The sequence below is a fragment of the Cololabis saira genome, chromosome 21 (genome assembly GCF_033807715.1).
Source record: "Cololabis saira isolate AMF1-May2022 chromosome 21, fColSai1.1, whole genome shotgun sequence".
Classification (NCBI taxonomy): Eukaryota; Metazoa; Chordata; class Actinopteri; order Beloniformes; family Belonidae; genus Cololabis; species Cololabis saira.
Window position 1 is genome coordinate 37,066,509 of NC_084607.1, and position 24,705 is coordinate 37,091,213.

At 42.1% G+C, this 24,705-nt stretch overlaps 2 protein-coding genes across 2 annotated transcripts; both read left to right on the top strand.

The window, feature by feature from the left end:
- Positions 1–10,587: 10,587 nt before the first annotated feature.
- On the top strand, positions 10,588–12,697 carry LOC133421599 (piggyBac transposable element-derived protein 3-like). Its single transcript, XM_061711251.1, has 3 exons — positions 10,588–10,766; positions 11,170–11,401; positions 11,516–12,697. Exons 1-3 carry the CDS (start codon positions 10,588–10,590, stop codon positions 12,695–12,697), a joined length of 1,593 nt encoding a protein of 530 aa, XP_061567235.1.
- Positions 12,698–14,482: 1,785 nt separating this feature from the next.
- Positions 14,483–24,480, top strand: pyya (peptide YYa). Its single transcript, XM_061711135.1, has 4 exons — positions 14,483–14,613; positions 18,564–18,751; positions 22,501–22,581; positions 24,109–24,480. The coding sequence occupies exons 2-4, from the start codon at positions 18,564–18,566 to the stop codon at positions 24,131–24,133; spliced, it is 294 nt and encodes a 97-aa protein (XP_061567119.1). The 5' UTR covers positions 14,483–14,613; the 3' UTR covers positions 24,134–24,480.
- The last annotated feature ends 225 nt before the right edge of the window (positions 24,481–24,705 follow it).

The following is a 24,705-nucleotide window of genomic DNA, read 5'->3' on the forward strand; positions in this document are numbered from 1 at the left end:
GGACATGTTTGTATTGCTTTCTCTGTGTAAGAGAGGAAGACATTAAGCTGCTTCAATGAGTTTATGGTTGTTGGGAGAAAATAGGAAAGCATAAAATATAATTGGGGCCGGTCACCAGATGTCAAAAGTTAGTATAGCAGCTGTGCCCTTCTAAATTGCTTGGATCCTTTTTACTACTACTACTACTGTCATTAAGCAGACGCTTTTATCCAAAGCGACTTACATCTGAGAGAACACAAGCAAGAAATCGCATAGTAGGGTACAGCTGGATCAGTGCTGGTCAGACTGCTGAGAGTCCTGTTGGACACACGTGCTGCCATGCCAGTGCTAGAGGGGTTTTTTTTCCTCACACAACACAACAGTTCCTTTATTCAGCAAAACTACGTCTTAAACTCACCACAATAATATCATCTTGTCATAAGTGCATGCAGCTTACTCAGTGCTGAGTCATGCAAAGAGCTGGACAAATCTCCTAACTCAATCTGATAAGCAAAGAAATTTACTAGATACAGAAGATACTGAATCTTTAGCTTGCTCTTAAAACACCATGTTGTGCTGAAGGCACCAGGCATCTTTCACTGGCTGAGTGGAGCTGTCGTGAGGTAGTGTAGCCAGTACTCGAGTTGAGGGGGGATGAGGGGGGACGGCATCCCCCCTGAAATAAAAACGGTCCAAATCATCCCCCCTGTAAAACTGCCATCCCCCTTTCCATCCCTTATGTCATTTCATCAATGAATGTGGTTTTACTGCTATTTCAACATTTAGAAACATCACCAGAAAAATAACCCCAGAAAAATAACTTATTTGACAATTTTCACCTGTTTCAAGTAGATTTTCACTTGAAATAAGTAGAAAAATCTGCCAGTGGGACAAGATTTATCTTATCATTACAAGCAAAAAAAATCTTGTTCCACTGGCAGATTTTTCTACTTATTTCAAGATAAAGTCTACTTGAAACAGGTAAAAATTGTTGTATTTTCCAGTGATGAGTCTTGTTTTAAGTGTAATGAGATTTTTTTACTAAAGTTAGACATTTTAACTAGAAATAAGACAAATGTTCTTGTTAAGATTTTGAGTTTTTGCAGTGATCCATTTTACTTATCCTGTGAAGGACAGAGTCATATTGATAAGTTCAGAAAACTGTTTTTATTGTTGTGTTTTGATGTATTTGATGTAAGCCCAGTGGATATTTAAAGCTTACAGAAGGCTGCATTTAACTGCTGCTATGTCATTCCTGCAGTATTTCTGCAGCTGTTTTGGTCACTGCTATTATTTGTAATATATTATATTATTTGTAATCAGCACAAATTATCTGTCCCCATATGATAAAATCCACCAACCCCCCTGATTTTTTTTTACAACTCGAGTACTGAGTGTAGCTGGATAAAGGAGTGAAGGTAGGCGGGAGACATTTTGGTTGCCAAAAGCACAGCTTTGAACTTGATGCATGCTGCAACTGGAAGCCAATGCAGAGATTAGCAGCGCAGCTCTCTTGGGTTGGTTGAAGACCAGACGTGCTGCTGCATTCTGGATCATCTCCAGAGGTTTAACTGAGCAGCAGGAAGACCAACAACCAACAAGGAATTACAGTAGTCAATGCGTGACATGACCAGAGCCTGAACCAAGAGCTGTGTCGTATGTTCTCTCAGGTAGGGTCTGATCTTCCTGATGTTGTAAAGAGCAAACTGGAAAGACCGAGAAACTGAAGCATCATGGTCCTTAAAAGGTCAGCTGGCTGTATAATATGACACCAAGATTCCTAGCAGAAGACGTGGGCGAAAGTGTGGTGAAGTTCAGCTACACGTTTATTTGAGGAGGTGAGGAATCACTGGCTGGACAGACAATAAGCTCAGTCTTAGACAGATTTAGCTGAAGGTGACGGTCCTTCATCCAAGCAGAGATATCAGAAAGACAGGCCGATATTGAGACGGCAGTGTCCCCAGTTGGGGATGAAAGGAAGAGCTGGGTGTCATCAGCATAGCAGTGGTAGGAGAAGCCGTGAGAGCTGATGATTTCACCTAGTGAAGTGGTGTATAGTGAAAAGAGAAGAGGGCCAAGCACCGATTCTGTGGCACCCCTGTTGCCAGCTCATGCGATCTGGACACTTGTCCTTGCTATGATACTCTGAAGGATCTTCCTGCGAGGTAAGACATGAACCACAAGAAGACAGATCTTGAAATGCCAAACTTTGAGAGTGTGGAAAGGAGGATGTGGTGGTTGACTGTGTCGAAGGAGCTGACAGGTCCAGCAGTATGAGGACTGAGGACAGACCAGCAGATCTGGCAGCCCGTAGTGACTCAGTAACTGACAGAAGAGCAGTTTCAGTTGAGTGGCCCTGCGTGAAGCTAGACTGATGTGGATCATATGGGCAGTTGTCGCAAAACCAAGATCAGGTAACAAACTGCTTTTTAAGTCCTAAAAATCCTTAACTAAGTGTGTAATTATTTACTAGAGTAAAAATCCTGAAATTATGTCATAAATAGCCACACAGAAGAAGGGCGGGAATGAGATACATGTGGAAAAAAGATGCATTTGGGGGAATCTAAACCATAAAAGTCCCTTTGTGCCCATCACCAAGACTGGCTTTGAAAATCTTGACATTTTACTAATGTCAAATCAATAACAAGAAATTAGACAATAAATAAGAGCCCCGTAGGGACGCGGAAGTCACACTGATGTTATTGAAGCTGCTCTAAATGTTTAACTGCAAGGTCAAATTTGATACAAGAGAACTCAATCATGACAATTCTTGAAAAGCTTCTAATTGCACCTGATTCGAATGTTGTCAGACAATGAGAACCTTAATAATGAATGACAACACCTTCTAACCTGCTATTATGTTAAGCCGCCCCTTATAATCCATAGGAAAGGGGCCAACAAAAGATAATAACGACCATTCAATGGTCTGACAACATTCAAATCGGGTACTAATTGCATGTGTCAGTCATTGCAAATGTCCTTCTTCTGTTTATCTCAAATGTGATGTGTGTTTAAAAATGTATCCTCTTTAAAACCAAGTTATTTGGGAACATTGAGAGATTAAGGCCAATTGTGAGTTGAAAACTGTCATATCAGGTGTCAATATTGATTTTATAAAGTTAATTTTGTCCATGGTTTTACAATTTAATTTGCTCATTCTTTTTGTCGGACCTGAAATTAGTAGTTTTTTTAAATACCTGATGTTTCGGCTATTCCTTTCGCCTTCATAGGAGTCACAACATGGTGTATGTGACACGTCAATGACAGGAGGCGTGACTCATCTGCCAGATTTGACAGGTAAAGCCTGATTTAAGGTTCTGTGTTAAACCAACGCAGAGCCGACGCCGTCACCGTGACGCCGTCGTGAACCCTTCGGACTTCTCCGTCACGCCATTTCTCCGCGGTGCAGTACCCCCCAGAGCACTATTGATACTTTGTTTAGCTTCTGGTTTTTCTGGTCACAGTGAATCAAAGAGATAAGGACAACTATTGTGCAAAAAACCAAAACAACCCAAAAAAAAAAAATCACACACACACGAAGAAAAGAGCGCTGAAAGTGTATGACTGCTTCACGAACCGGAACTGGAAATGAGTTGCTACCAAGCAAACCAATCACAGCCCTCTCGGTCTGCGTTGGGTCCAGCCCCCCAGTCTCGCACTCAGCAGGCACGGCGATATTTCCCAGTGGCCAGTCGCGGTAGTGCAACAAAAAATCCCATGAGGCCCAAAAAGCTTTTTTCCAATAAACCGCAATAGTAAAAGAGAAGCCTCTAAAACTGTTCACAGGAACCTCCAGCTGTAATCACCAGCAATTACTAATCTTTGTATTCTATATTTTTAAGTCATGGACTTTATATCCGTCAAAAATGTTTTATAACGGCCAGAAAAGTCAAAGAAAAGTCTCTTTCTGGGCGTGACGTCACGGCTGTGTCCGTGCACTCCATGGATGTATTATATTAATATATATTATATTAATACATATTATATTAATACTCGGGTCATTGCCCCGGGGCATGATGGGAGGCCCAGAGCATCATGGGAGGTGACTCAACTGCGCATGCTCTTTGGGCAGTAAGTAAACCCGGAAGTCCTGAACTCTTTTCGGCTTATGCGCCAGGCGAGCAACTTACATTGAAATGAATGGCGGCCATTTTGCGGTCTTGCATCCAGTAATATAATAGATCCATGGTTGGGTCTGCGTCGCCTCGACCCGAAGTTACATTTTTTGCACTTCAGGCTACGGCGTAGCTACGCAGAGCCTCCCGCGTAGCTGCGTACCCTACGGCGTAGGTTTAACGCAGAACCATAATTCAGCCTTAAGTCCTTTCCTCTGCTGTCCGTTGGCCCCCTCCAGGATGCTCCAGGTGGGAGAGAGCATATGGGCTCCCTCGTCCCTGTTAATGGTCCTCGGGCCCCACTTCCTGATTTCTATGGCCTCCCTGATCCAGCGCTGGTGTCTTCAGTGCGATTGACTCTGGCCTTTTCCCAATTCATGATGTGATTTTCCCTTTTGCAGTGATCGGTGATGGCTGACTTATAATGTTCCTGTTGTGTCTTTTCTTTTGTTGCTCTTGTTAGGGCACGAGCACTTGCAGTGCAAAGGCCCTATTGTATCTGTAGGAATTTTCCTTTTCCTTATTTTTCTGACGAAAGGAAGGCCTGCCCCCCTAAACGTGCCCCAAAAGTCACCAAATGTTGCACGCAAGCCAGGCCTGGCGATAAATTTGATATTTCACGGTTTGCATTAATGGGCATGGCAAAATGGCTCAACAGCGCCCCCTAGAAAAATTTGTGCCTCAAGCCCCACAATACGGTTTGACGTACATGCACGAAAATCGGTACACACCTGTATCATGCAACTTAAGGAAAAGTCTCTTGGCGCCATGGCTGAAACCGAGCCCGAACCGTAACGTGCACCCAGGTGTGTTATACATCAAAATGTGCGTCTCGATCCTGCGGCGCCGCGCCTTACTTTTCTCAGTCAAAAGCGTTACCGTGGCGACGATAGACGCTAAAAAGATTGGTCCATATTTGATAGTTCCTACTTTCTGCCATAACTTTTGAATGGTTTGACATAAAGACTCGTGGGTGGTGTCATCAGACATGGTTTTGAGTCCTTGAACATAATTGGTACAAATTAGCCCCGCCCCTTCATCTGATTGGTGGATATCTGATAGTTCCTACTTTCTGCCATAACTTTTGAATGGTTTGATATAGAGAGTCGTGGCTGGTTTCATCCACTAAATGTCCAGGCCTGAAGAATCTACATGCAAATCACACAAGCGCTTCCACTGCAGCCTGAACGTGCACAAGGGTGCGAGGGCCCGTTCATCGCTGTTTGCAGCTTTAATTTGTCTTGTTGGTGTATCCTTCTCGCACTCCTTTTTATGTTCCTTCTTCCTTGTAATAAAAGTCCTCCCTGTCTCCCCGATGTATGTTTTATTGCATGAGTGGATGGTATTTTGTAAATAGCCGGTATCTGGCGATGTGTTGTGTGGTTTGACAGGTGTGTTGATGTTGTATTTTTTCATTGTCCTTTGGATGTGTTCGGTGAGTCCTCTTATGTATGGCAGTTTTACGACGCCTCGGTGTTCCCGTGTATTTGTCTTATTTGTCTTTTTTTAAGCCGATAAATCAGCTGTTATCTCGTCTTTTCCACAGTTTCCCCTAGTAGCTCTTCGTATATAAACTTTTTTTTTTTTTTTAAATATATTTTTATCCCCAATTTTTTTCCCCATTGTCATCACCCAGTGCTCTACCTAAGTGACAGTCCTGGGCATTGCTCCCCTCTACCAACCCCAGGAGGTCCTGCACCGAGCTCAAGTGTCCTTCTTAACCTGAGCAGCAGCTTCTTCTCACCCGACAGGGTGGGGCTTCTCCGGCCGGACGTAGCACGTGGAAGGATCACATTATTCCGGCCAGATCCTCCCCACCCCATCTGGCGCCCCGGTTGGCCAGAGGGGGCAGTATAGCCCACTCCAGAGGGGGCATGTATAACCCACTGTGTGTCATGTCACTGAAAGGTTGGTTGGTACGAACTGATGTGACTCAGCAATGAATGAATAAAGTTTTTATTGAATGTTGAGGCAACTTTCAGTCTGATATCGATTCGGCTGCAAGTGGGCTAACACCCATGCCACCTGAAACGTGAGCAGTACATAAATCTACCGCCTCGCTAACATCATTTGTAGGTTGCACTTGTCGATTCGTAATTACCTCATCAATGAAGTCCTTTAACATTAACAAGTTCACCATCGCACCATCCTCCAACTCAAGCAATGTCTTACTGTACATGAAATAACTGATGTATCTGAAGCATTCTTCCTGGTCTTCCGCGTTGAGCTCTGGCTGATCTGGTCCCTCTGAACCCACATTTTTGGCGACCTTGTAGAGCTCCTCCTCCACAGAACAGGACACAGAAAATACAAAACCTTTGGGTGTCCGAACTGTGTTGAAAAGAATTGTTCAGATTGTTGCCATTGTGTCAGCTGTGGGGAAGAAAGCCACAGGGCTGCTTGAAAAAACGTAAGAATCAGGGAAACGCGAACTGGTCTCTGCCGTGGGGCAAGCAGTGACTGAGTCAGGAAAAGAGCCCCAGAGCGAGCACTTAAGGGGGGAAGTGACTCCGCCTAGCCTTAATAACAGCAAACCAGGTTCACCCTTGTCGGTTAGGCCAGAGGTAACTAATCCTCAGCGTGAAGAGTCACTCGCTCCATCTAGCATTATGTCACACCAAACAAAACGTGGAGCAGTTGCTAAGCTAATCGGAAAGAAAGCTTTCATACAATGTAACTTGAACGGCTTAGCATTGAAAGCATTAATTGACACAGGTGCTCAAGTTAGCATCAACAGTCGTCAATGGAAAGACAAATATTTACCCGACTTAGTCATGCGACCTCTGTCAGAGATCATAGAGTAAATGGACGAGTTGAGAGTGTGTGTGGTCAATGGAGAAACCATACCATTTGACGGTTGGTTACCCATAATGATCAACTTATCGGGGGGTGAGGACCCTAGCCTGTCCATTAGTACTCCGGTTCTCATCAGCACTCTGCCTATGGACAAACCATTGATTGGTTGTAATGTTTTGGAACAGATCATTGAGGGACAATCGGAGCGGTTGATACCTACCCTTGTCATGTTGCTTTGTAATGCCATTTGTCTGCCCCCTGAGAAAGCAGAAGTGATCATAAGCTTCATCCAGACGGTAGAGCCGAACAGGTCACAAGGGCGCTTGAGAACAGGTGAAAGGGACGTAGTCATCCCTGCGGGACAGGTCACCTGGGTGAGGTACCGGGTCCCATCGAACATGAACTCGTCTGATGGTCTGATGTTGTTTGAGGCCGAGGAGGGCAACCAGGCCCTAGAACAGTTAGATGTCTTGACAGGGTTAGTTCAGGTGCGAAATCGAGCTAAGCCCTACGTCACCATTGCTCTTAGGAACGACACTAAACATGACATTACTGTAACCAGAAGAACGGCTCTAGGCACCTTGCAGCCGAATTAACGTATTGTGGAGGCGGAAGCCCCAAACAAACACCAATCTGCCGTGGCAGTTCACGAGGTAACAGTTGAATCAGCTGAACCTCCTTCATCTGCATGGCACCCGCCAGTGAACTTTGATCATTTAGACGAGAAACAACAAGAGATTGTAAAGAAAATGCTATTTTATGAGTGCAGAGCTTTCGCGAAGGACGAAAATGATATCGGTTGTAATCTCGATTTTAAATGGTGATCAATTTAAAAGAGGACATACCAGTGCAGAGAGCATAAACTTCCATACCGAAATCACTGCTGCGGGAGGTTAAAGATTATGTTCAAGACCTCCTGGTGAAAGGATGGATAGTAAAATCCAAATCCTCTTATGCTGCTCCGATTGTGTGCGTGCGGAAGAAAGACGGTTCATTCCGTCTCTGTATAGACTACCGGCTGTTGAACCAGAAAACAGTGCCGGACCGACAAATACTGCAGCAAATACGAAACCTGCTCGATACCTTAGGATATTCTTGGTTTAGTATACTCGATCAAGGTAAGGCTTATCACCAAGGGTTTGTGGACGAAGGCTCCCGTCATCTTAGGGCCTTCATCACGCCCTGGGGCCTATACGAATGGGTGAGAATCCCGTTCGGGTTGACTAACGCACCCGCCGCCTTCCAGAGAAGTATGGAAGAGATCCTTTGTTTTCTGCGGGATGACTGTTGCATCCCATACCTGGATGACATTCTTTGTTATTCCCAGTCTTTTGAGGCTCCAGAGGGACGGTCTCGGGACAGAGCAGACGGATCAGAGGGACGGTCTCAGGACTGAGCGGACGGATCAGAGGGAACCCGAGGGACCGGCTTCGGGGGACTAAGGATCCGATTGGCCGGCTTCAGGGGACTAAGGATACGAGGGGCCGGGTTCGTGGGACTAACGATACGCGGCAATGGCTGAGGGGGACACCGGGTCCTCGGCACCGGCTGATGGGGACACCAGGTCCTCTGCACCAGCTGACGGGGACACCGGGTCCTCGGCCCCGGCTGAGGTGCGTCCAGTAGCCCCCCCTCAACGAACGCCCCTCGGCGTTCCACCCGGCCCGTCGGGGAAACGGAGCAGGTGGGGCGACCAACGATGAGTGGGTGGGAGGCGGGGCGATGGCCGGAGGGCTGAGGTCGCCCAAGCCCAAGGGTCTCAGCAGGGAAACATGGGGCGGTGTGTCTGGAACAGGAGCAGGGGCTGATGCGCCCGGGACCACCGCAGGTACAGAAACAGTGGTTGATGTGTCCAGGACCACCGCAGGAACAGGAACAGGAGCTGAGGTGTCAAGGGACCACTGCCGGGTCAGGAACAGGAACAGGGGCCGATGCACCCAGGACCACCGCAGGAACAGGAACAGGAGCTGAGGCGTCCGGGACCACCGCAGGAACAGGAACAGGAGCTGAGGCGTCCGGGACCACCGCCGGAGTAGGAACAGGAGCTGAGGCGTCCGGGACCACCATCGGAACAGGAACAGGGGTCTCTGTGTCAGGGACCACCGCCGGAACAGGAAGAGGGGTTGATGTGCCCGGGACCACCGCAGGAACAGGAACAGGGACCGATGCGCCCAGGACCACCGCCGGAACAGGAACAGGGGTCTCTGTGTCTGGGACCACCGCAGGAACAGGAACAGGAACAGGGGTTGATGTGTCCGGGACCACAACCGGAGCAGGAACAGAGGCTGCGGCGTCCGGGACCATCACCGAAAAGGAACAGGAGCTGAGGCGTCCGGGACCACCGCCGGAGCAGGAACAGGAGCTGAGGCGTCCGGGACCACCGCAGGAACAGGAACAGGGGTTGATGTATCCGGGACCACGGCCGGAACAGGAACAGGGGCTGATGCGTCCGGGACCACCGCAGGAACAGGAACAGGAACAGGGGTTGATGTGTCCGGGACCCCCGCCGGAACAGGAACAGGAGTTGATGTGTCCGGGACCACCGCCGGAACAGGAACAGGGGCTGAGGCGTCCGGGACCACTGCCGGAGCAGGAACAGGCTGGGACTGCCTCCACCGTCTTTTCTCCTGAAGCTGGAGACTCCTGGGCCCATCTCGGGCCAGGCGTGTTCCCCAGAAAGGGGGAAGAGGCTGGGGTGCGTCCGGGACCACCTCAGGAACAGGAACAGGCCGGGACTGCCGCAGCCATCTTTTCGCCTGAAGCTGGAGACTCCTGGGCCCATCTCGAGCGAGGCGTGTTCCCCAGAAAGGGGGAAGAGGTATGTAAGCCCCTCAATGTTTGTCTCTTTGTTTTACAGGCTGGCCTTCAATTCCTCCCAGCAACAAAAATCTACAAAAAAGACACAACAAAATCAACAAACAACTTCAATAAAAATATTAAATGTTTTGTGTTTGTGTCTTAATTTACTGATGATCACCATAAATACTATAAAATACACAATAGCAACAAGTAATGAAGAGGGCCTTCATTACAACACCGAACTTTACTTTAACCACAAATCCACGTTTCGGGGCCTGGAATCCAGTTGTTTCTGCAAATTGCAGTGATCCATTTATCTTTCTTTCTTCCCTTAAACAGGCATCGTGCAACAGGAGATACAATGTCTTTAACATCCTGTAGGGGGCTTGATTGGAAGTTTTCATCAATTAACTTATCATTTATCAAAAGTCTTGTCTTGTGTTAGTAAGTAGGTCACATGATTTGGTTCAGGTTATAGGTCATCGTTTAGTCAGCCTGATCAGAAATCATCATGGCTGCCAGTGGTGCAGGACCTGCTTCCCGGAGGGTAAGTAATTAAATATTAATCATAGTTATTTTAAATAAAACAATAATATAAATTCATAAAACTAATTAGGACTGTTGTCATAATGTGCTAATGAAGAAAAAATGTTCTAACTTTTGAAATGTATGTATCCCACAAGATACGTTGCCAGATTAGGGGTAGAAATGATAGAAAGTTGGTCAATGTGTATTATTCAAGATTTAGTTTAAAACTGCAACATGTGTTAATATTCACTGCAAAAACAGATATTATCATGTACATGTATGTACATTATGACAGTATAACCATATATTTTGTTCTATATATTTTCCTGCAGGGCATCACAGTTAGCTCTTTTTATGGCAAGGCTCAAAAATGAGAGAGAGGATGAGAGTGATCCCTGCAAGCTCTTCAGACTCAGACTCAGACTCAGTCAGTGATGAAGATGAGGAAGTCATTTTCAGGCAGCAAGAGATAGCGGCAGCAAGTGAGGATAGTTCTACTGAGGAGGAGGAGGAGACGGATCAAAAGTCCAAAAAAGCCAAAGGATTCAGGTGACAGCTAGGGACACTTACATGTGCGATCTTGCAGAAACCTCTTAAGTGCAAACCATAATAATTGTATTATGTAATATCTGATGTGAAAAACGCAAACCTATTGTATGGTCGTAATATTTACTGAACTTGGAATGCTAACCAGCTAACTTCAGTCTGTACTTGCTTCTTATACAGTACGGCTTTGTCCACACAGCATTGCACAGTTGTACACAATGCATGCCTGCACAATGTACATGTTGTGTTTTGTCTGTATTTTTGGTTTTGGATTTATAAGAATAATGTGTGTAGTTCATCATAAGGGAGAGATTAGTATCTGGGGTACTTACAAATATTGACAAAGTAAGAAGTTAACTCATTTCATAACTGTGCACGTACTACCTCTCTGTGTTTTTTTTCACAGCTGGCGGAAGAAGAGGTTTGAGCAACAGTCAACAGCAACTGCCAGTGAATTCAGAGCACCTGATGAGCTGTATCCTCCTCGTAGCTACTTTGCCCGTTTTTTTGATGACGATCTGTTTCAGCATATTGCTGAACAGACAAATCTCTACAGTTGTCAACAAATTGGAGCCAGCATTAACACCACTTTGGATGAGCTCAAGTCATTTGTTGGCATTAAGCTAATCATGGGAGTGGTAAGAATGCCATCTATGGATGATTATTGGGCAGAAGGCACACGTTATCCCAAAATAGCTGATGTGATGCCGGTAAAAATGTTTAAATGCCTCTCAAGATTCATCCACTTTCAGGATAATGAAACATCGAACCCTGCCCAGGATCGGCTCTGCAAAGTCACACCAGTGCTGGACCATGTAAGGAAGAAATGTCTGGAAATTGATAGCGAGAATCAGTTCTCCATAGACGAGATGATGGTCCCTTACAAGGTAACAAAGGCTGGGTCTCTCCGACAATATCTTCCAAGCAAACCTCACCATTGGGGTATCAAGATCTTTGTTCGAGCAGGTGTTTCTGGGATAGTGTATGATTTCCTCACATACACTGGAAAGAGCACATTTGGCATAGCACAGGGTCCTGTCAAAGAAATTGGAGTTGGAGCCAATGTTGTTGTTCAACTCTGCAAGACCATCAGGAACCCCTCAGAGTGTGTGGTCTATTTTGACAACTTTTTCACCTCTCTACCACTCATTGTGCACCTGAAGGAGTCCTTTGGCTTGCGAAGTCTGGGAACCATCCTCAAGAACAGGCTAAAGGGATGTATCCTTAAGGATGACCGTGCTCTGCTGAGGCAAGGAAGGGGCAGCTATGACTACAGGGTGGATAATGAGGCAGAAGTGGCTGTTTTAAAATGGGTTGACAACAAAGCAGTCACTCTAGCTAGCTCCTGTGCTGCTGTAAGCCCTCTTAAAGAAGTCAGACGATTCTCCAGAGAGAAGAGAAGAAGAGTTGGTGTTCCTTGCCCAAACATTGTGTCACAATACAATTTCCACATGGGAGGAGTTGACCTTCTTGACATGATGGTGCCCTTGTACCGCACCCCTGCAAAATCACACCAGTGGTACATGTGCCTCTTTTGGCAAATGGCTGATATAGCCATCAACAATGGATGGCTACTCTATCGCCGAGATGCCAAAAGCCTTGGTATGCAAAAGCACAAAAAGCTGAAGACATTCAGGTTGGAGGTTGCAGATGCACTTATCAACGGTGGAAAGAAGAAGGGAAGGCCCTCCAAGGGAAGGGAGGAGGATGTGCACAGTCCCACCAGGTGCATCCAAAGACCAACAACCCCAAGACCTGTGGCTGATGTCCGCTATGATCAAGTGGATCACTTCCCGGTTTTCATTGACAAGGGAAGGTGCAGGTTTTGCTCAGATGGACAGACAACAATCTACTGTCAGAAATGTGGTGTTCGTCTATGCATCGTCACTGGGAAAAGCCCACGCAACTGCTTCCAAATATTCCACAAAAAGTGAATAAAGAGAGGAAGTGAGAGGCATTGTAGTTCATTTTTATGTGCCTTGTCCTTTTTAAATCAGTTTTGTTTTTACGTTACTTTTTATGCAGCAAAAGGTGATGAAAGATGTTCCTGTTGGAGGTTTCATTGGTAAAACTGAAAGAAATCAATTTTAAAATTAGTATGTATGATGTAAATGACAACAATGTATAATATATGTTCATCAAATTAAACATTGAAATGTTTACCATTTTGACTCCGTTTATACAGGATACAGGATAGGGCAACGTATCTTGGGAGATACAACTCATAAAATCTAAAATATACACAAAAAAAATGTTTTAATTGTGGAAATGTTTTACTTAGGGGCAAATGAGATAAGTAGTGACATTGAAATTATTTTTTACAACTCATTTTCCACTCCTGCCTGTTTAAGGGTTAAAGGGGACCTATTATGGCATCTAATACCTGTTTTAAACAGGCCTTGAATGTCTTAAAAACAAGCTTTTGATTGTTTTTGCTAAATAAATTAGAAATTCAGCCTCTGAGCCATGTCTTTATCTTCCCATTCTCTAACCTCACGGGGTCACAAGGGTCTGCTGGAGTTTATCCCAGCCAATTTCAGGTGAGAGGCAGGAGCTCCACCCTGGACAGGTCACCAGTCCATCACTGGGCCACATAGATAACACACTCACAGCTACGGGCAATTTATCTGATTAATAATGTGACAAAGAAAATAAGAACACAGCTGTTGCCCAGAGTAGAACTAAAACATTTGGTGATGCTGCTTTTATCCACGATGCTCCAAAACTGTGGAACAGCCTGAGGATCTGAGAGGAGCTGGAAATGTGGACATTTTTAAACGTAGACTCATTTAAGATTAAGATTCCCAGAATATTCAAATCTTTTGAGATTTCTTAAGCTGTAAGCCATGATCAGCAATATTAAAATAATAAAAGGCTTGCAATATTTCAGTTGATTTGTAATGAATCCAGAATGTATGACATTTCTGTTTTTGTAATTGCATTACAGAAAATCACAATATTCTAATTTTCTGAGACGGTCCTGTATGTTGTATGTCAGTGTGCATTGGTCTCCCAGTTTTTATTTTATTTTTATTTGTATTATGCTTATTTTTCAGTCAAATTGTTAAGCACTTTGTATTTCATGGATGAAAGGTGCTATACAGTATAAATCAAATCTGATTGATTGATTGATTGATTGATTGATTGATTGATTGATTGATTGATTGATTGATTGATTGATTGATTGATTGATTGATTGATTGATTGATTGACATGCATGATCGCTTAACCATTCAGTCTTAATGGGAAAATATACTTAGTCAAGAAGATCATGAAAATGAGTTCCACTTTCAGTCCCTGAATAATGATAGCATTAAACTTGAGCAAGTCAATGATGAGCAAAAAGGGATATCTGATTTCTTTCTCATGGGGTTATTGCTCAATTTCAACTTTTAATTAAAAGTTTGCAAGGGAAAATGCAGTTGCATATACGATTCTGCTTTGCAGAATATTGTACAGACCTTGAGCAACCAAATATGTAATTGCGATCACTGTGATGAAGTTTGTGAGTGTCATGGCCTGAAAGGTCATCTCCCGAGTCCATCAGGAGCACAGGCGTGTTAGTAATGTGTCCTTAGTAATGTCTCCATCATCACTAGGATCTGACGCATTCGCTCTTTTCACCCCCACCCTTCACAGACGTGCTTGTGTAACCCCTCCCTCCTCTACTGTCTGTAAACTATATAAATTACCGCTGACGGTGCGTAGAACCAAGGTGCAGCGACCTGAAGACTAGATCGGCACTCCAGAGGAGAGAAGGGGAAACATCCTTGACAACGCACCGAGCTCCTGCTGTAGTTAGAATCCACCTGTGGCTCCGACTCCTCTCTGAACCTCCCAGTCTCTCAAAGTAAGTCTTCATATTCTCCCGTCTGTCTATTTACAATAACCAGCTCACGGGAAATTATTATTATAAGCCAATCAGTTGTTTCAGCTTATGTATATGATGTTGATTTTGATTGATTTTGATTTTGAGTTTTTATTTCGGTCCATTTGGATACAACATAATACAACATAAAAAAGGTCCAATATTTTAAATGGCACCGAAAAGGTTTAGGCTGAAGCCGAGGCTTATTATGACTACCCTTTTATGAACCTCCACTCAGGAGGTTTTATACAAAACAAAACTAATCATTTGGATTCAAACATTGAAAAAGAATGGTTATATTTGACAAGTAACAGAGGAATCTAGACAAGAAGCAAAGACAAAAAAACAAAGACAAAAACAAAACAAAAACATACTATGAATTGCAAGGAGTGATAAATTAAGTGGTTTTTGGCTAGGGACTGTACAGTGCGGAGAGCAGAGGTTAAGAGTAGGGTGTGTAAAAATAATTTACATGTTATGGAAAGCACAGCATTGCTATTCACTCATGTTGAATGAGTTTCTATAATCAATTTAATTTTCAATTCAATTTTATTTATATAGCGTCTAATACAACAAAAGTTGTCTCTAGGCGACCAGAGACCCAGAACATGAACCCCCGAGCAGTTTTATAAATAATTAAACCCTGCTTCAATATAGAAGTTGTCATTTCTCTCTTAGCTTTCCATAGTTGGGATAAAGAGGATTTCAATATCAGTTACTTTGAGGGTTATCTATTTCACAAGTCATGTTTGCAGATTTCCATTGTTAAATGTTTCAGAAGTTTGCGTGTGTCAACTTTAGTAAAACCAGCTTGTTTAGATGTGCCATGGCGTTTTCAGAACCAAGGATTTCTCAGATTCATGCAACTGACATGTTTTGTGCATCCGTCTCCCCTTTTACCCCTAGAGAGGCAACACGGTAGGCTTGAGCCTAAATCAGCATTTTACTCTGTTGAGTTGCCACTGACTTTTAATTAGCTTTTTAAAATGTATTAACAAAGATGTAGGCATTGGACTCAGCAGAAGCATGAGAATGAATGAATAAATAAATAAATAAACGGTACAACCTTAAAGAAATTAAGGAATGTGGATTTTTATTATTTTGTCCTGTACAAACCAAAAAAAAAGACTTTTTAGGCAACGCAGAAGGTAAACGTTCAAAATAACTGTATTACTACAATAATTCAATTCGATTCAATTGTATTTATATAGCGTCTAATACAACAAAAGTTGTCTCTAGGATCTTTCCAGAGACCAGGGGCCTCATTTAAAATGGAGTGCGTAGGATTCATACTAAAAGTGCACGTACACCCAAAAGCCGAAAATGGCGGGCGCAAAAAAAAATCTGGATCTATAAAACCATGTGCACGCACACTTGCACGCAATGTTCTCTTTATAAATCACAGTCCAGCTGGAAGGTTGCGCAGCTGAATTCGCCTCATATCCCGCCCTCTACACGCCCACTTTTTACCTTAAAAGGGTAATGCAAAGTAGTATTTGCATATGAATGAGCCTGCTGAGCATGCGCAGCAGCTTCCTGCAGCCTGTTTAGCGTCAGAATGAATGAGACGCATGATGACACGTGTCCAGCTACCGTGCCACTGAATTTCACTGAGATCTGAGATGGAGATGTTGTGGATGAGGTGGAGGATAGGAAAACCCCATTATTTGGTGGTCACAGTAAAAGAAGAAAAAGTATATAAATAGTATAAAATAAAGCGAGTGAGTGGCAGAACGTTGTTGCTGCGCTGAACGCCGTGAGTGCCACGGCGCAATTTCCACTGGGGACAGGGGGGACATGTCCCCCCCACTTTTCAAAATCATGTTTTTGTCCCCCCCACTTTTTACAGTTTAAAAACTAGCGGTAGGCTCAGCCTGTAATTGCAAATCATCAAGACACTCTGGGCAAAGACGATGCTTAGACGGCCCGGCAGCCCCGCTCCCCTCATTTTCACCTCTCTTCTCCGCTACTCCCCCCCATTCAATTCAATTCAATTAAATTCAATTCAATTCAATTTTATTTATATAGCGTCTAATACAACAAAAGTTGTCTTCAGACTCTTTCCAGAGACCCAGAACATAAACCCCCGAGCAATTATTACATAAACAATGGCAGGTAAAAACTCCCCTAGTGGGAGAAAAGCCTTAAGCCAAACAGTGGCAAGAAAAACTCCCCTTAAGGAGGGAAGAAACCTGGACCAGGACCTGGATCATAAAGGGGGACCCTCCTGCCGAGGGCCAGACTGGGGGGTCGGGGATGTCAGCAGCACAGCAGGCAGGTGGAAGCAGCAGCGGGATGACCAGAGGGGGGGACCGCAGGCCAGCACGCAGCTCCCGAAGCTCCGGCCCAATCATCAAGCCCCAGGTTAGGTGCAGGGTCGGGGAAAGGTTGAGAAGGGGCAGGGCCAGGGAGAGGAGTCTTGACGGACAAATCTCTCCCCCGCCTGACCGGGCTGTTACCCTGCCCCTCTCACTCCCACGCTGCAGGTTCCGGTGTTGTGCATTCAGAGATGCTCATGCCCATGCTTGTCCAGCTATGATGGGAGTCTACCAGCGTAGCTGACCACGCCCACACACAGGGACAGCCAATCAGTGTCCACTTCAAGGTGGGATGGACCGTTGTTTTCCGCCCACCACACAAACACAGATTTCCCAAATAAAGGCAACCTGCAAACAGAAAAGGTAAAGTTAGAGATAAAAAAATAGATTAAGTAATTTAAAAAAAGCGCAATAAATATGCCTGTAATTAATCAATCGCAATTAACACGCTAATTTGACACCCCTAAGATTTTCATTTATTTTTCACATTTAACCAATACTATTTAAACTATATGTCACATATATCAATACAATTGATCTATTTGACAGTTTAAAGAGTGTCCACAAAAAAAAGAAACGCCACGTTGGAAACAGTAAGACTTTACAACAAATTGTATTCAAGCCTCTGTTGAGAGACTTTACGTATGAAGGCACATCTGTTGGATTTCAACCCTGGCGAAAGCTCAATCAATGTCAGTAACATTTATAACCAGCAGCTCAGTGTCTCTGTACGTCTAAGGACACCAGAGATTTGCTGTCTGTCATAATGGCTTCATAGGAGTAAAAGTGACATGTTTGCCTGACGACGACTGGACCAAACGTGTTACCAAAGATGAAGTAGATTGCTACTATGAATTGATACACAAAAAGACTAATCTTTTTTTTCCTGAGTTTCCGATAGTACGAACAAAAATAAATAAGGAAAACTTGACACTCAGAACACGGATAACAGAAAGTATTGATAAGAGCAAACTTTGCTTTTGCCCTGTCACTAGTAATAACGCTACAGATTCCTGATAGAAATAATTTGCTTGTATCATCGCACATAAACCTCTCCCATGGTGTTGAAACATAGAGTAATTTCTCCTGTAGAATTAATATTGGTGTTTTATTTTCTTCATTAATGGAACAACACGCTGTCTAAAGACTTAATCCATGCCCCAAAGCTGTGTCTTTCATTTTTATTTATGTTTTTGACCAATACATTATTATTATTATTATTATTATTAATAATAATATATAAATTAATAATATTAGTATTAATAATAATAATAATAATAATATTGGAATCCCTGTTTTCAAATACCTTTTTATTTTTTGTATCTTGAATGCTATTGAAGCCAAACAGTAGTGTGTTTCTGTATCACAAAAGATTACCTGTGTCCTCTGCTGTACCTTTTTTTGCAACACTGATTATTAATAATAATAATAATAATAATATTAATATATATATATATATATATAATATATGCGTATTTTTCGCACTATAATACGTATAATAGTAATAATAATAATAATATTATTATTAGTTATAATAATAATAATAATAATAATAATATTAGTAATAATAATAATAATAATAATAATAATAATAATAATTGTCTATGGTTGCAGATGGCCATGCTGCTGAAGCCGTGGACGGTGCTGGTGGCCGTATTACTGTGTGTGCTGGTCTGTCTGGGTATGCTGGCAGACGCCTACCCCCCAAAACCCGAGAACCCTGGTGAAGACGCACCACCCGAAGAGCTGGCCAAGTACTACACGGCCCTGAGACACTACATCAACCTGATCACCAGGCAGAGGTATGAATCACTCATCCCTGGCCAGCCGGACCATTCTTTCACATTCCTTTGGCATTCTGGAAAAGGTAGACAATAACGACCGTCAAAATGAGAAAGCAGAAATGTGGAAAGGCAAATCCTCTAATATAAAACAACTAGCTCACATATTCTTTTCATTTTTTTTAAAACTCATGCAAGGATAGACAATGTTAACACATACATTTGTTCTGATCCTCTATCTCATCTTGATCATTGTATGTCCCTAAACTAATCCCATTGATGTGCAGTTAGAAGACGAATGCAGAGTGGATTTATAGAGTCCCTCAAGAAAAGTAACCATTCAGACTAGGTGATATGTTAACTTTAAAGCATTATTCTTAAATTGAAACATATTTTTTTCTTTCCTTCTTGTTTTTGAGCCAACAATTTACAGGACTGTCTCAGAAAATTAGAATATTGTGATAAAGTTCTTTTCTGTAATGCAATTAAAAAAACAAAAATGTCATACATTCTGGATTCATTACAAATCAACTGAAATATTGCAAGCCTTTTAATATTTTAATATTGCTGATGATGGCTTACAGTTTAAGATTGAAATTCCCAGAATATTCTAATTTTTTGAGATATTCTTAAACTGTAAGTCATGATCAGCAATATTAAAATAATAAAAGGCTTGCAAATTTCAGTTGATTTGTAAAGAATCCAGAATGTATGACATTTTTGCATTACAGAAAATAAAGGACTTTATCACAATATTCAAATTTTCTGAGACAGTCCTGTATTTTCTTCTATTTATGTCACCACAATGAGTAAATTGGCTCATGAGCCCACATTTCTACCAACGTGTGAGGTGTGAAGGCTTCAGCCAACAGAAGCTCCCCGATTAGATTACCCTTCACTCCACAAATCCTCCAGGCCTCTAAATCAACAGGATCAAAGCAATAAATGTGGCCCGGAAGGTCCTGGGAAGAATCCTGACGGGTAATTGTGTTAGTGGGGTCTGAGAGTAGGCCTGCTGGGTTCAGGTATAAAACTCCACTGTGTGGAATCCTCACGCGTCCTAAATCTTTATGTGAAGCCGTCTGACTCATGAGCTATCTATTCTTATTCATGAAAGTCAAATAGCTCATTGATATTTGACTGCTAGGGTGAAAGTGGAAAATAGAAGCTAAATTTGTTTTGGCAAGGCAAGGCAAGTTTATTTGTACAGCACAATTCAACACAAGGTCATTCAAAGTGCTTTACATCAACACTAAAAGCGGCAAGACACAATTAAAACATAAATAACAAATCAAATGAAGTAAAATGATAAGAAAAGAGGTAAAATAATAAAAATCACAAGTTGTTAAAAAGTAAGGGCAGTAGATCCAGCAGGTTCATCTCATTCTTACAATGGCAAGAATTACGTTTCTATACGGTCAAAACGTACAAAGACCGGGTCAAATACAGTATTACAAAAGTAATCTGTAACAATTTATACGGTGAATTAAACCAATTAGACAATTCTATGCCACAATGCCTGTTTCCAGGTCTTATTTTACACAAATGAGAATTATGTTTCTATACGGTCAAAACGTACAAAGACCGGGTCAAATACAGTATTACAAATTAATCTGTGCCGATTCGTGAGGTTAATCAAACCAATTTGACAATTCTACGTCACAATGCCTGCATTCAGGGCTTATCCATAACTTTGTGTGGTTTTCAAAAAGTATTTAATTTAAGAGTACACATGAATAACAAATAAAATGAAATAAAATTATAAGAAAATAGATAAAATAATAAAAAGCACAAGTTGGTAAAAATAAGGGGAAGTAGAATACAGCAGGTAAGTATTTAATTTAGGAGTACGCTTGAGTAAACAGTAATGTTTTTATCCTGATTTAAAGGATCTACAGTTGGAGCAGACCTCAGGTCTACAGGCAGTTTGTTCCACCGGTGAGGAGCAGAATAACTGAACGCTGCTGAACCTTGTTTTTGAAAACATTCTACTGGGTATTTGCTTATGAAGACCCATTTCATGCAATAAGGGAAGTCCTGGTTCCAGTGGTGTGGTTGGGGATCAGCTAAAGCACTGTCCATGCCAGCTAATGGATCTAAACAGCCTACTGGCTGCATAATAACTTAATATAACAACTATCTTCAATGTCACAATTTATTTATTTTTGTCTAGAATCTTTAATTCTAAGATTTTACATGAACCTTTTATAAAATTACACATTTTAAAGGAACGTCAGACCTACTTTCTGCAGGGACAGCAAACTATCTATTTTTGTCGGTATATATCTTACGAAACACACTGAAATTGTTCTCCACTTTTAACCCATCACTAGTTAGACTAGGAGCAGTGAGCTGCCATTTTCCAGCCCTCAGTGAGCAATTAGAGTTAAGGGCCTTGCTCAGGGGACCCCCCTCTGGAACCACTAGAGTAGACGACCTATACCTAAATATGTCTGGAGCCGCAAAAAATTAAAAGTCTTGTATCAGCCTTAGAATGAAGGCAACACATGCTGCATGTTTCTATATTAGTTAGAACTGGGGGAAGATTTTTTTTTCATTATGCACTTCGAGAAAAAAGTTGAAATGTCGAGAGAAAAGTTGAAATTTCGAGAAAAAAAAGTCGAAATGTCGAGATTAATGTTGAAGTAGAATTTCGAGAAAAAAGTCAAAATGTCGAGGAAATAGTAAAAATTTCGTGAAAAAAGTCGAAATGTCGAGAAAAAAGTCGAAATTTCGAGAAAAAAAAGTAAAAATGTCGAGATTAATGTTGAAGTACAATTTCGAGAAAAAAGTCAAAATGTCGAGAAAAAAGTAAAAATGTTGAGATTAAAAAGGAAAGGAAAAGGAAGAAAAAAAAGAGAAAAAAAGAAGAAAAAAGAAAAAAAGAAGAAAAAAAGGAAAAAAAGAAGAAGAAAAGAAAAAAAAGAAGAAAAAGAGAAAAAAGGAAAAAAAGAAGAAGAAAAGGAAAAAAAGAGAAAAAAAGAAAAAAAGGAAAAAAAAGAAGAAAAAAAAAGGTCAAACATTTTTGAAAAAGCTCCAGGAGCCACTAGGGCGGCGCTAAAAAGCCACATGCGGCTCTAGAGCCGTGGGTTGACGACCCCTGGATTAGATAATCAAATTCAGTACTTTTATTCTATTATGTTTCTCAGTTGCTAATAAAGATAACAAATAGTTTTGTCATTTGTTACAATACAGAATGGATAAACTTTCCCAATCAGTTTTTTCCAAGATAATTGGAGAAGTATAAAACAAAAGTAAAAGAAATGTAGAGCAAAAGCAGAAGATGGATTGAAATAAAGGCCGACAATCAGCCAAGCAGATGGAGAATGGGAGCACAGCCAAGCGTGATGGTTGGCTGATGGATCCTATCTGAGGGCCAAACATCCCACCGTCTACGCTGCCAGCAGGGAAAAAGCATATGTTGCTTGAATGTCTCCTTACATGACAGAAGCCGCAAACACTGGGAGGAAGCAGTGGAGCGTATTATTAAGAGCAGGGGTCATGGGGAGAAGTGGATCAGGTGACTGATGGGAAAACAGAGGAACTGCTGGTATACTCTGCCTTTTCACATTTGGAATTGACCGCCTATTTTATACACGATGTAACAGATACTCAGAGGCACTTGAATCTGAACCCGACTGTGAAATGTGAGCAATTAAGGTGAAATGCTCATCAACATTTTGGAAAAATGTGTGTAAGATGCCAAAGACCAAGGACAGGCAGTTCCTGCGGACCCACCGGTCGTAAACACCACTTTTATCCTTTGCCAGGTATGGAAAGCGCTCGGCTCAGGAGGACGTGATTGCAGAGCTGCTGTTTGGCAGCGACAGCAGCAGGGATCAGAGGCCGAGGTGACGTTTCTCACACAGCAGCACCAGGGATCAGTCTTATAGAGGGAATGTGCATGACGTCACAGATGAGACTTCACAGCGGGTTACGACCACTGAGTGTCAGAAAGACTGAGTGTCAGAAAGACTGAGTGTCAGAAAGACTGAGTGTCAGAAAGACTGAGTGGCAGAAAGACTGAGTGTAAACTTGTGGCAGTGTAAACTTTCAGTTTGAGCAACTGGAAAACATCTAAAATGGGAAAGAGCTGTTGTGGGATCGACTGTACTCAAAGATTTAGCAAGAAATCAGAGTTAAGACAAATGGATCGCTGCAATTCACAGAAACAACTGGATTCCAGGCACCGAAACGTGGATTTGCGGTTCCCATTTTGTATCAGGTAATGTTGGATTTTTGGGTAGCTAACGTTAAATGGTCAAATCATAAAGTTTGGTATCCTCATCAATTTAATTTCTACAACAAATCCTGCCTTGAAGTCGGACCAAGCGTCAAGACTTTTGTATGCCTTAGTTTAGTTTAGTTTATTTGCACATAAAAAAAAAATATATACAACCGCCAAAAGTTCAGACGAACAGTATGCAAAAAAAAGGAAACAAAAAAAAAGAAATACAATGTAACAGAAAAAATGTGCAGGAGGAACCAAAAAAACCATAAGGGCTTGTCGAGTGGTCCTCCTGTAATGAAACAAACAATATCTACAGAGATATGTAAAACATAGGACAACTAAGGAGAATAAGCTAAATTACTAGAAAAACAGGAATCTGATGAGGATGTGCAGAGAAGAACTGGAAATGAATGGTTAAGCTTTGCTAAGCTGGGTTAGAAAAAAAGTTGTGATTTGTTTTTTGAAATTATTTGTGCTCAAGCATTTTCTAATATTGAGTGGTAAGGTGTTCCAGTAAAGAGGAACCTCTGAATCTAACTGAAAATTGGCAAAAAGTAGTCCTGAAAAAGGTGGGATGGAGATTGTTTGCAGACCTGGTAGAAATTAATCAATATAAATATCAGGAAACTGGATTTGTGGCCAAATATTAATGTCCATGGACCACTGGTTCTTGGTAACTGTACCAAATATTAATGTCCATGGACCACTGGTTCTTGGGGTAACTGTACCAAATATTAATGTCCATGGACCACTGGTTCTTGGTAACTGTACCAAATATTAATGTCCATGGACCACTGGTTCTTGGTAACTGTACCAAATATTAATGTCCATGGACCACTGGTTCTTGGTAACTGTACCAAATATTAATGTCCATGGACCACTGGTTCTTGGTAACTGTACCAAATATTAATGTCCATGGACCACTGGTTCTTGTTGGTAACTGTACGGGTCACTGTCAAGTCCAACTGACTTTAATTTAAGCTGATAATCAGCTGTTATCCCGTCTTCTCCACTAGTTGGAGCTGTTTTTACCACTCAGTGTGAGTAAGGGGGCTGGTCCAGTGGGGAAGTGACGTCAATGCAGACCCTCTTTTGCTTCAGGCGTATTTGAAGTTACAGTTTCTACTCTTCGTCTGTCATTCAACAGATATGATGACTCCTACATGTGGTGACTTCTCGCTCACTGGGCTTTTCCTCTGGCTGCACCGCACAATGCACCTGGACAGGCCAACATGTGCCTCTCACTCCTGACCCCCCATGAAGACGAGTGGAACAGAAGCCCTCTCTGCCTCTCCTGTCATATCTCACATCTGTGTCTTTACAACAAAACTGTATATAATTTATTATTCAAATGAAATATGTATGTGAGATCATAGCAGCGGATCAGAAAATGAAGGTTCTCTGTGTGTGTGAGCATCAATGTTCTCCTGCTGTCCATCCCTCTGTAGAGTTGGACATTCTTGTTTAACTGTTGTTCATGTAAAAAGTGTCGTCACAAATAAATATGTTTTCTCTGAGATTAAGATTGGTTGAGGCCTTCTTATTCCCTTTTTTTGTGGGGATTGATGTAAGCATAATAGCGTTTTGGTTTTAGTCACTATTGAGAAAATACAGTGACAAAAAAGTTTTTGTACCTCTTGGCATCAAACGTTTTCTGAATGAATTAATAATTGATCTTCATCAGTCACAATAACAATTCAATTCAATTCAATTTATTTATATAGCGTCTAAAATAACAAAAGTT

What these genes read in the sequence shown, in the direction of transcription:
- LOC133421599 (XM_061711251.1), top strand. Translation starts at nt 10,588, where the DNA reads ATGAGAGAGAGGATGAGAGTGATCCCTGCAAGCTCTTCAGACTCAGAC. An exon ending in AAAAAAGCCAAAGGATTCAG is followed by an intron (nt 10,767 to 11,169) that starts GTGACAGCTAGG and finishes TTTTTTTCACAG; the next exon opens with CTGGCGGAAGAAGAGGTTTG. An exon ending in TTAAGCTAATCATGGGAGTG is followed by an intron (nt 11,402 to 11,515) that starts GTAAGAATGCCA and finishes ATCCACTTTCAG; the next exon opens with GATAATGAAACATCGAACCC.
- pyya (XM_061711135.1), top strand. Translation starts at nt 18,564, where the DNA reads ATGGCCATGCTGCTGAAGCCGTGGACGGTGCTGGTGGCCGTATTACTG. An exon ending in AACCTGATCACCAGGCAGAG is followed by an intron (nt 18,752 to 22,500) that starts GTATGAATCACT and finishes ATCCTTTGCCAG; the next exon opens with GTATGGAAAGCGCTCGGCTC. An exon ending in AGCAGGGATCAGAGGCCGAG is followed by an intron (nt 22,582 to 24,108) that starts GTGACGTTTCTC and finishes GTCATTCAACAG; the next exon opens with ATATGATGACTCCTACATGT.